Below are 12,487 nucleotides of genomic sequence, written 5' to 3'. Positions count from 1 at the left end.
TCTTATGCTGACAGCGCTTACTGCCAGTGACTGGAAGTGGTTGCTAATGCTTGGCTGAAGAGGTGGTAGGCAGTTCTGCTGAAAAGGTTGGAATGGACTCCTGTGAAAATATGACTGCTTGTAAGTGTAGAAGGTGCTCAGGGACCTTCGATAGGGCTGGACCACTATATTATGTTTCTTAATTCGTCATCCAGACCAGTAGGTCCGATAATTTTTTGTGGACTTCATGCTGGATGCTATATGCCCTGAGCTACGTCATACACAGAGCTCCACTTAAAGCTGAGGAAGTGCATGAAATAGAATTGGAAAAATTCAGACAGAGCAGAGGTGGTAATGAATGCATGCTTCTACCATCAAAAGCAATTGAGGGTAATAAGACTCTCCTTCCATGGGTCACAGAAAAGCCTTCAGATTTTGAATACAGCCATGAGGATACTGCACTATATAGAAATGGTGAGTAGAGATACAGGCAATAAGTATAGAGCTTTGGAAGATGTTCTTGCAAAGATAGTTTAGTAGCCTTTTCCATAACAGGTTCAACCACAAAGAACTGATGTGATAGCTGGATGACAATTCCAGAAACTTTTGGACACTATTTGAGATCTAGCTTCCTAGCCATAGAGATATGGGAAACATCTATTTTCATATGCAACCAGGTTAGAGGACTGGGAGAGCTGCTGCATCTAACAGGGCGTCCAATATCTGTCAGAACCTGAAGACTAAGCAGGGGTCCCCACTGTCTGCACGAACTTTGAATGTGTCAGGAGTATCCAGAAAATGGATTAGAAGGTGTATCTCTCCCAATGTGAGGGTTACTAACCCAGGATCTTAATGACCATGAAGACAAAATGGGTTCTCTACCGGTTGTCTTGAAGAAGTAAAATCTGTCAAACTACCTATGAGCGACCTGACTCCACTGCTATTGGGTGTGAAGAAAAGGAAGATTAACCCTGTTTTTGATTAAATGTTTCTCTCAATGGGTGATATTAGGACTCCAGTCTGAGTGCAGCAATATTGTAGAGAAGTGGGTGAGCCTCCAGGAACCGTCGCAGACTGATGACCATCACCCATCCGAAGGGAGGGGGGACGCTGAGATGGAGACTGCGATGTTACCGCAACTTTCCTCCACTCTGTTGGGCTCAACAGATTCCAGGGGGCTGGAAGTTTTGGAACCATCTTTGTCCCCAGTCGACCCAGAGGAGGAAGAACGAAGTATCCTGGAAGTACAAGCAGTGGAGACTCCAGGGCTGCCGACTGTCCGGGAAGGGTGAGAGTCTTTCCAATTACCCCCTAAACCGGCTATTGTAACCCTGGACACATTATGGGACCTTGTGGCTAGCCTAGGAGGGCTAGTCAAGAAAGTTGACATGGAGTTACAAGCCCTGAACCTAAAGCTGGGTGGACAAATTAAAGAATTAGGAAATAAAATGACTGAGATGGAGCTTAAAACAGCACAAGTATATACAGTGAACATTAATTTAATGAAAGATATAGAGATACAATCCAAAAGACTGGAATCACTGGAGAATTATACCAGACACTTAAATTTCAGATTCCTTAATTTTCCACGTGCCTTGGGAGAGGATACCCAAAGCACTTAAAAAAAAATATGATAGAGTGTCTGAAATTTGATTAATCTCAGTTGCCATTACTAAAAGCTTATTTCCTAATGAAATCAATGAAGAAAAATACGGGAAACCAAATGGAAGCTTTAAAAAATAGGAAAATTAGTTCTGTTAATTTTCGTTCCTGTCCGTGGGTTGAGCCTCTTGTCCAGCAGATGGAGATGGACCAAAACTGAAAAGGGTATCCTATATCAGGACAGAGCCTACCCTGCAGCCCTTCAGTATAACCATTGTCAAAGCAGAAGAATGAAGAAAACCCAATAAAGAGATCAAGCAAGTAAAACACGACTCCAACGAGTAACAGACGAAACAATTATGAACCAGTATGAACAAGGAATGGACTCTGTAAAATAGTGCTCTTGCATATCCTTGGATATCATACAGATGCTTCCGGTGTCCTTAAGATAGGTGATAGTCATTCAGAGACCTGTAGAAAGAGCTTCGAGCAGACGGCAGAAAAGGAAGAAAAACCAGGGAAGGGTGTCTGGACTGATCCGCGGTACAGCTGCTATGACCACCCTCAGGGTCTCCATACGAAAATGAGGTACCTTGAGGGCCCGGTTGACTCTCTTGAGGTCTAAGATTGGGTGGAAGGAACCTTCCTTCTTTGGGATGCGAAGTAGATGGAATACTGGCCGGTGCCAGACTCCGTCTCTGGAACCGGGACAATGGCTTCCAGCTGTTGAAGCCTGGCAAGGGTTTGAGCCACCACTTCCCGCTTCAGATGACTGCACAGCGAGACTACAAAATAGGTCCAGTAGATCCTGAGAAAATTCTAACGTGTAACCGTCTCGGATAATCTTGAGGACCCACTGGTCCGACGTGATCTTGACCCATTCCTCGAAGAATAGGGAGAGACGACCCCTTAGATTGGGGACTGAGGAATGGGTCGACCGAATCTCATTAGGAAGCGGGCTTTGGGGTGGCACACTGAGTTGCTCCGTCACGGAAGGGCCGACGTCCTCGAAAGGACTGAGACTGCGAAGGATAACCACGAGCAGAAGCACCACACCCCCGAGCCGCATATCGACATTGACCCCGAAACCGGGAAGGCACAAAAGCTTGGGACTGTTTCGGTCGGTCCTCTGGCAGCTTGTGAACCTTGTTCTCACCCATGGAGTTAATGAGCTGCTCAAGGTCCTCACCAAAAAGCAGCTTACCCTTGAAAGGCAAAGTGCCCAATCGTGCCTTGGACGCCGGGTCCGCTGACCAACTGAGTAACCAGAGAAGCCGTCTGGCGGAAACCACCAAGGCCATTGCCTTCGCCTGTACACGGAGAAGACTGTACAGGGCGTCCGCCCCATACACAATAACACCTTCTAACCTTTCAGCCTACTCAGCCTCAGCAGGGGGAAGGTCCTGGGTGCCGAGTAATTGCTGAATCCACCTAAGGCCGGCTCTCTGCACGAGACTGCTGCAAATAGTCACCCGAACACCCAATGCCAGTACCTCAAAGATACGCTTAAGGTGGAATTCAAGTTTGCAATCCTGTGCATCCTTTTAAGGCCGCCGCCTCCACCACCGGAATAGTGGTGTGCTTGGTTACAGCAGAGACTGAAGAATTCACTGTGGGAATTTTCAGCAATTCCAGGCAGTCCTCTAGGAGTGGATAAAGCTTATCCATGGCTCTCCCGACACGGAGCCCTGCCTCAGGAGCTTCCCATTCCCATAGGAGAAGCAATTTGAGCATGGGCTGAAAAGGAAAGGCAGAAGCCTGGGCCCGAAGTCCCGCTAGGACCGGGTCCATGTGCTTAGGTAGTGCTGCCGTAAGAGTGTCTGCCGGTGGACCTTCAACTCCTAATTCCAGGAGGGCAAAAGAAATGAGGGGTTCCAACTCCTCCTGAAATAAGCGGAGGACCCTGGGATTATCCCCTTCGAGAGGAGAAAGTGTTTCTGCCAAATCTGCAGCCTGATCCAGATCCGGGGTTCCTACAGGTGCCGGAAAATCCGGGCAGGAGGGGGCCCCTGGGACCACCCGCACCCTGACAGCCCCCTGCGACTAGGCAGCAGTGTGATGTCTTGGATAGGTCCCAACAAGGTCTCTTGTTTCGCCTCAATAGGCTTCGTCAGGGGAAATTCTTATCCTCTTCACAACACATTAATTATCATCGAAGGCAGCAAACCACTCTTAGTCCACCAACATCACAGGTACCACTATATCACACTAAATAACGTATCTTTGTCCTTAAATCATTTATAACGAATCTTTTTCTCATTTCAAAAAAAAAAACAAAAAACCCCATAACAAAAACCTTCTTTCTGCAGTTCCTCTTTAAAAAGCCTCCCACGGTGCAGAAAGTTCAACCTTAAACCAATCGGATAGCCTAACGTTCCAACTTAACCAATACCTCTCAGCGTCGTTGTGGACCCAATCCTCTTATAGCCTGGACTTGCTCATATTCAATCTTAAAACAGACAGATAACATAATGCTCCAACTTAACTGGTGATTCTCAGTGTCATAGGATTTGGATGAGGTTATTTATGGGTAATGTATTAGATGGGGGTGAAGCTTATATCACATTAGCAGTATTTTATGATTATGTATGATGATACATGTTAATTATGTAAGTAAAAAATTGCTTTTTTAATACATGAATAAAAATTTTTGTATGCGAGACAATTTTAGTACATTGTTATATATAGGTGGGATACCTCTGTTTAGTGTCGTAGCTCATTATCAACATACAGAGGAGATATACTCCTGTTTGTTTGACCAATCACTGATTGATGCATCGGCACACTGTGCATCAAGCATACCGATGCAAGTGCAGCAATGGTATCGATGCGGACGATTCTTGGATGCAGGCTCCAGTTCAATGCAGGATGACTATACAGCTCAACCCCGAATTCAAGCCAATGGGGGAGTTCTAAAGGAGCTTCGGCTCAACTCATTTCCCAGTAAGCCAGGAGATGCTGCCCTGTGGGAGGAGGATCTACTGCAGCTTTTAAGAGACTTGCGTAGTTCCTCTAAGCCCTGTTGCATTGAGAATGTGGGACATATGCTCAAAGCATAAAATTTTGCCTGGCCACAGTCCAGAGCAAAGAACCACATTATTATGGGTCCAGTTCTTGAACCGCTCACTGTTTCTTCTTGCCAGCTACTTTTAGGAGGCAAAAGATTTTTTTTTTGGTAGCACTGAAAGTGCAGCTGTGAGTGCTGCAGTGCAACAAGGCAACTATGGAAATTGGAAAAGAAACAAATTTTAAAGAATTTTGAAAAAAATTTACAGAAGAGACCGAGTATACATCTTTGCTATGCTCAGATAAAAAAATGACCGAGGAGGTTCATGAGGCAATACCTGCCCTGGAACTCCTGCATATGCTCAGTAGAGCTCAATAGCTAGGAGAGATGAGTCCATTCACTGCTATCAGATAACGTCCTCCACATGTAATGGTCAATTTAGCCTGCTTATCAATGGGAAATATTTTTTTGCCCCCATAATACAGTTATGTGCAAATGTTTATGCATCCCTGATCAAATCGTATGTATGGAATGAATCTCTTAAGTGAACAGAAGCTGACAATCTCTATGTGGTACAAAGTTAAACAGTTCACAAACCACTTCAGTAGAACAAATACTAGTTCCAATATAATCTTCAGCATGCCTAAAGATAATGTCTTATAATGAATTATAATGCTTGTTTCCACCTGTGATAAAAAAAATATATATATTTACCAACTGAATCTTCTGGTTTAGGAATCCTTCTGTACCGTTTTGCAATACCATTCTAAGTATCAAGGATAGTATGGAATCAAAGTCAGGTGAGCTTTTGGTACAACAGCATACTAGCTGTCAAGTGGAACTTATCAGGTCATACTTCTTCCACAGTCTGGGAAGAATTTTTTTTTTAACTGTTTAGATTTTCCTCTTTGCATACGTACCTGATAATATGCCTTTTTAATCTCTTTCTGACTGGCATTTCGGGCCACTCCTAACACCTGGTAATAGTCAACTTTTGCACAGAAAGAGGAACTAGTGTGAAATTGAGCAGCAGAGACCAAAGGAAAGAACTGGACTCCTAAAAAAAAAAAAAAAAAAAAAAGAAGAAACAAAAACACCAATATTAAATAGTTGTCATATAGTCTTATAGGGGCTTCTTCTACTTCTAAAATTATCAGATCTTCACAAAAAGGGGATACTGAAAAATGCACAAGCTCCTAACTTATCTATAAATACAGTCTCACTGCCCACCTCCCCCTCCCATGTCCATGTTCTTTCTTTATAAACCTATTCCAAATCCCACACACTAAACTCCCTCTATACAGAAGCAGAAGGGGGCCTGCTTTGTATTCTCATTACCAGGACCATTCATTGCAGATTAAAACTCCCCTCTTCTTCTCCCTAAAACTCAAAATGCTATCTTCCTGTCTTACATTTTAAATTAAATTTCACCTCAACTACCCCAACTATTAAATCACTTGGCATTTCCCACTTTAGTCCATGTATCCAATTCTTCTATGGTGTCATTTGAGTCATTTTTATTTACTTCTTCCAAGGAAGATTGGACAACATATTAAACCAGAAATGTATGGGGAAAATTACAGATGCCTTAATGCAAATTAATTTTAGCTTTCCCGCAGATTCACAAGCAGAATATAAAAGATTTGGGGAAGTTAAACCTGCATCAAAATTTCCCAGAGTAGAAGGCCTGGCCGACAGTCATGTTTATTCAGACTGCAAACAGACAGGATTATCATGGGGAAGCCACCAGAGAAAGAGGCAGGCAGGGTACCAGTGAAATCTGGCAGAGGCAGTTAGAGCTCATCCTAGATCCTGTCAATTGTCTCCTAGTTGGCTGACACATGGCACTGTAAGATCAGCACATTTAAGATATTCTTGTGCGATGCTGCATGTTGGCTGGCTTAGCTGCTCTTCAGCAGCTGGGATACTCTGGTCCTGAGACTGTGTGGGCTTCCTCTGCTAATAGTTTCTGTAGACATGACAACAACGATACCATAGCTGGAGTTTCTCCAAGCCAATAATCACTGTCATCCAACAGACGAATAAGAGCAAGCAGTGGATGTAGAAGTGCAGTGTGTAGGTTACACTGTCTATATATATGTCAGGGAGGTCCTGAATGGTTTGAAGCACTACAGACCGAATTAAAGTGTAAACTTGCTTCTGGACAATAGGACAGAGCCAGGTGAGCTTCTGGTGCTGCTGACTCAAGGACTCTCTCCCTCCCACAATGTAGTGTTTCTACTTCTCTAATAAATGCTGGTGCAGAGCATTTTCAAAACTCATGGACTGGTTGCACTGTTTCACAGTCTGTCTATACTGTCCTCCCAGCCCCTTCTCAGCCTCACAACTCAGTCTTCCCTCCTCACAAGTGGCAGTCTAAACTCAACATACAACTAAGCAGATTAAAAAAGTATAGACTACCCAGAGTTTGAATTCAAAATATATTTTAAACATGTCAAAGAAAATGATAAAGCAAAAAATAAACACTGTCACTGAAGAAAACCAGCATTAACAATTATAACCAACGCAGAGGCTGCAGGTGAATTATAAACTTTTGAGATGGCTGCTGGCATATCAGAAGTTCCAGATGCTGGCAAAATATCACAAGCATTTTCAGAACTTGTAGGTTAGCTCTGGTAATTTCACATAATGCTCGAAGTTTACCTTTATGCAATATCCACAGATGTTAGGAAACAGAAATATAGATTGTAGAAAGGTGGTTCCTAGCTTATTTACAGAAGTGTATCCAGACTGAACAAAACAAAATGAAGAGGACAAGTAAGACTATACAGGATGAATCTTAAAATATAACAGGAACATGGAAAGATGTTGGTAGTCTTAACAATACCGTTCAATCATTTGCTATAGAAAAAAGTGGTTGCAGAGAACTGGAGATTGATAGATATAAGGAGGATGGCAATTATAGGTCTGGGTAGTTAAATGGAATCATTACTAAAGGAAACAGTAGTGGTATTTCTTGACTCAAGCAGATTACAGACTCTAAAGCAGCATAAATTCAGGCAAGGAAATAGATCAGGGGAAAGAGTTAGAAGCTGTTTAAATCTCACTATGGCTTTTGACACTGCTCCATACAAGAAACTCAAATAAGATAGGAAGGAATAAATCCTAAGGTGATAAAATGGGTTAAAAACAGGTTCAGTCCCAGAACAGAGTGTGATGACAAACAGATCATTCCAAGGAGGGGGGGGGGGGGGTGTCCAGCAGAATATTTCAGGGATCAACTCTGGAGCCAGTTATATTCAATGGCGCTGGGTGAAAAAAAAAATGGTCTGGAGGTATTTATAACCAAACAGGAGAGGGACCTCTGAATCATTAGAAGCAATGTTCTCAAGGTTTACAGTGTAACAAGGCAATAGAAAGAATAGAATTCTAAAGTTACCTAAGGAGGAAAAAAAAAAGTAATGGCAATATCCTTGCCCAGTTTAGGTGGAACTATCACAATGGTGCAGAGTTTGCCTTATATCAGGTGAGATATTTGATTTTTATATGTACTGTATTCCCTGCAAAGCAAGGTAAAGGGGATAAGCTAAAGACAAGGGTATGTTATGCACAAGAAAGTAATTTTTCAGTGGACAAGAAATCCTGGATCAAGGAAAATGAAGAGGTTGTATTGGTGTAGACTCAGAATAACTTGTTTGGTATTGCTGTAAGTAGAAAAAATAGACTAGACAGACCTAATGTTTTTTTTCTTTATTCATTTCTATACTTAATTTTTTTCCAGTGGTTATCTATAAAGCCATTTGTCAAGATATATTAGTATACATAGCCAGACAAGAAGCCTAAGCATTTACTAAACATTCTCTATTTTTCAGACCAGCAATGGGCAATTACATGCTGATAAGGTCCAGCAATAGTGCAGTGTAATGCCAAGAAGAAAGTATCTGATAAGTGATAGTGGCCCTTGTTTGAAAATACAGATTTTTCATCTCCAGAGTATATACCTGCTATAAAATAGCATAAATACAGCACATTTTAATACAGCTTTTTTTCTTTTCCATCTAAGTTCTATATACCTGTGAAATGCTTTCCTTCTTTTCCTACCCCACTAACCCCCCCCCCCCCCTACAGTCTTGCACTATTCTCTTTTCTATTGTCCCTAACTCTAGATTTAATTTGCAGACAAAAAGGAAGTGTAACTGTGGTGTGTGGAGAGCAAGGGACCAGAGCTGGGTATGACTTGAATGAGCTAGAAGAGCCAGGGCCAGGTATGAGTTCTCTCCTAAACACTCATTCATATATGTGAACACACCAGTAGCAACAAAATCAATAGGGCTAGCAGGCTTTCACCTCCTGTCTCTTGGACCTTGACCATTTTCCAGCATGACCTCAATTGTGCCAGCAAACTACACAAAAATCAAAGTCATGTGGTTGCTCTCATCTCAGGGTAAGCAACTTCAACACATACTACTCTGCTGGATGGCCAGAAATGCTCCATGCCAACACCAGCTCTACTTTTTTTCTGTCTTCTCGAGTACCAGAAAAAAAGATGACAGAAGTCCTGCTGAGAGCCATCCATATTCAGATACAGTCCGGATAGCAAAGTTAGGCCTGGATTTATCAAAATGCACTAAATATCGCATGTGATAGGAAAAGGCGTGTTTTATGGTAGGCTGTTTATTGCAAAGTGCGCTATGCATAGGTATTACTGCAAATTGCGATAACTTTTTGTAATTCCTACCTACAGCCCGGGGGGGGGGGGGGGGGGAGAGAAAGAGAGCCTAGCCATAATGCCCTCATACTAGGTAGGTATTTATATCTCTATATGAGGCCTTCCTAGTTACTCGAAGTGAGGTTTAGGTAGGAGTGCAGGGGTTAGGGGCCACTTTGACTTTCAGAGTGAGACATAGGAACAGAACAGTGCTCTCTTGTGAAGATTTGATGACCTTCGGAGTGAGGAAACGCACTCAAAGATGAGATTTGTGCAATGTTCTCTCAACCTAGCTTGATAGATTATCTACCTGGGTAACATCAAGCTAGGTTGAGAGAACGTTGCAGAAATCTCATCTTTGGGTGAATTTCCTCACTCCAAAAGTCATCAGATCTTCACAAGACAGCACTGTTCTGTTCCTATGTCTCACTCTGAAAGTCAAAGTGGCCCCTAACCCCTACCTAAACCTCACCTCGAGTAACTAGGTGGGCCTCATATAGAGATATAAATACCTACCTAGTATGATGAGGGCATTATGGCTAGGCTAGGCTCTCTCTCTCTCTCTCTAGTATGAGGGCCCTGATAGCTAAGCTGTCTCTCCAGCAGCTTAAAATACTAAAAACACTATTTGCGAAAACATCCCCTCCCCTTTTTCTGATTTGCATCGCACCATGCGTTAAGGTATTTTCACATGCGTTAAAGGTGCTTAACGCATGTGAAAACGCCATATAGCACTTTGATAAATGACCCCCTTAGCTGGATAAACTTTCTGGCTAACTTTGGAGATATAGTCAATAATGCAGCCGCACTATTGAATATAGCCAGTTACTGTATCTTAACAGTTATCCAGCTAACTATAGCTAACTTCAGGACAGCTCTTTGACCCAACCAGACTTAGCTAAGTCACCCAGCTGACTCTGAATATAGGAGTTAGCCGGTTAGCAGGCCGATACAGTAAAGTTCGCGGGAGAGCGGGCAAGCGCCCAGTGTCCTGTGCGCGCGATTCAGTAAACTAAAATATTTAAATTAGGGCCGGCAATAAAAAGAGGCGCTAGGGACACTAGCATGTCCCTAGCGCCTTTTTTTGGACAGGAGTGGCGGCTGTCAGCGGGTTTAACAGCCGACACTCAATTTTGCCGGCGTCGGTTCTCGAGCCCACTAACAGCCCGGGTTCGGAAACTGGACACCAGCAAAATTGAGCGTCCGGTTTTCAACCCACGAGCCGCAGGCCGATTTCAAATTTTTTTTTTTTTTTTTTTAACAACTTTCGGGACATCTGACTTAATATCGCCATGATATGAAGTCGGAGGGTGCACAGAAAAGCAGTTTTTACTGCTTTTCTGTACACTTTCCCGGTGCTGACAGAAATTAGCGCCTACCTTTGGGTAGGCGCTAATTTCTGAAAGTAAAATGTGCGACTTGGCTGCACATTTTACTTTCTGTATCGCGCGGGAATGACCAATAGGGGCATCAACATGCATTTGCATGTTGCAGGCGCTATTAGTCTCGGGGGGGGGGGGGGGGGGGGGGGGGGTGTGGACGTGCGTTTTCGACGAGCTATTACCCCTTACTGAATAAGGGGTAAAGCTAGCACGTCCAAATGCAGGTTAACAGTGCGCTCCACCGGAGTGCACTGTACTGTATCAGCCTGTAAGTTAGCTGGCTAACAACTCATCCCAGTTATGTCCCCGGAACGCCCCTAACTTCTCCAGCTAAATTCTAGCCATCTTATTAGCCGGTTAGAATTTAGCTAGATACATGCCCACATAATTTAGTTTCCTAACTTCTGAGTCAGCTAGCTAAATGTTTTTGAACATCTGGAATATTTTGCAAAAAATTAAACCCTGGGTAACAGTTAAAAAAGAGATTGAATTAGTACAAATTTGAAACTTGTGAGCTGTAGTACTAAAGATCAAGGCTAGGGCTGAAGCTTTGAAACAAATGAGCATCAGTGCCAATTGTCAAACACCAGAGTACTCATCTGACACAAATAAGAGAATACATTTTCTCTATAGCAGGCCCCAAGCTGTGGAACTCTGAGTCATTACATTTGATCACAGAAAGGAAGAGCTGAAAACATGGCTTTCCACAATGTGTACGAGCTAACATAAAATAACCAACAGAAAAAAAATTACATGGATATTGTCTGATGAAAGAGTGACAATTATTAAGAAACGTGAAGTGTACTAAGACAACTCAGTGACTTAATAATCTAGTTAACATGTTTTGATGCTATGTTGACCTAAAATGTGAATGTTGCTTTTGTAAACCATTGTCATCTTCTTTTGGAATGACGGGTATATAAAATGCTTAAATAAATAAAACTTGTGCTAATCCAATCTTTTGTACTTGTTTTTTGCTCTGCAACATCTGCTTCAGTATCATCTTGTCTCCCTCCTGTTCCCTACAGGAGGGGAGGAGCTGGTTAAAGGAGCAGAGTGGCTGCTTTCAGCTTTGTCTGCTCCAGGCTACCCCCTTTACTCTCTACAGTTTTAATAACCCTCCCCCATACCTACATAAAAAGTGCCAATAGCCCACCAAGCCAGGCATCCTGTCTCCAAAAGTGGATCATATAGGCCATCCGGAAGTACCCAACAGATCCTAAAGGGGAGATTCATTCCACGTTGCTCACTTCTTAAAGTAAGGGAGGTGGCAATTCCTAAATTTACCTATTAATTGCCAAGTGCTTTTTTCTCCAAACCGTTTTTAAACCCAGCTATACTACTAGTAGACTTGATCACATCATCCAGCAACAAAATCCACAATTTTATTGTGCTTTGACCGAAAATATAGTCTCTCAAAACCTATTAATTTCATGGAGCATACCCTAGTCCCAGCACTGTTTGAAAGATACTTCCCAACTGGTTCTAGCTCTCCCCTCCCATGCAGCTTTCAGTTATCTCCTCTCTCTTAGCTCGTTCCTTGCTACATGCCCCTCTCCCCCACCGCTCTCTTCCCGGCCTTCACCTTTTCCGCTTTGGCAGACTCTATCGCCGGCTGTCAGCGGCAGCCCCCGGCTCCTCCCACTCCTTGTCGCGGTTCCTAAGCACGGAGAAAAGGCAGCGACATGTAACCTCCGACACAGAGATACAATAACTGCCACTTCCTGGCGCGGCCCACAGGAGAAGCCCAGTCCTGGCACGATGCCCCGCGACCCTGACAGGACGACCGAGAACCAACGTGAGGAACACCGAGCCGCCATCTTACCGCGCAGGATGCCGGACAACGCA

At 43.3% G+C, this 12,487-nt stretch overlaps 1 protein-coding gene across 4 annotated transcripts in view; it reads right to left on the bottom strand.

Annotated features, from left to right (window-relative positions):
* Positions 1-12,487, bottom strand: part of DNAJA3 (DnaJ heat shock protein family (Hsp40) member A3) — a 111,202-nt gene extending 98,715 nt beyond the window's left edge. For all 4 annotated transcript variants that reach the window (XM_029576538.1, XM_029576540.1, XM_029576539.1 and 1 more), the window contains exons 1-2: positions 12,225-12,487; positions 5,509-5,645 (exon numbers count right to left, since the gene is read on the bottom strand). In XM_029576538.1, the coding sequence (XP_029432398.1) occupies positions 5,509-5,645; positions 12,225-12,459 (372 nt within the window). In that variant the 5' untranslated portion in view covers positions 12,460-12,487. The remainder of the gene's footprint in view (positions 1-5,508; positions 5,646-12,224) is intronic.

Source organism: Rhinatrema bivittatum, chromosome 14 (assembly GCF_901001135.1).
Source record: "Rhinatrema bivittatum chromosome 14, aRhiBiv1.1, whole genome shotgun sequence".
In the NCBI taxonomy this organism is placed as follows: Eukaryota; Metazoa; Chordata; class Amphibia; order Gymnophiona; family Rhinatrematidae; genus Rhinatrema; species Rhinatrema bivittatum.
Note: the sequence above shows the minus strand (reverse complement) of the source record. Positions and strands in the feature narration are given on the sequence as shown.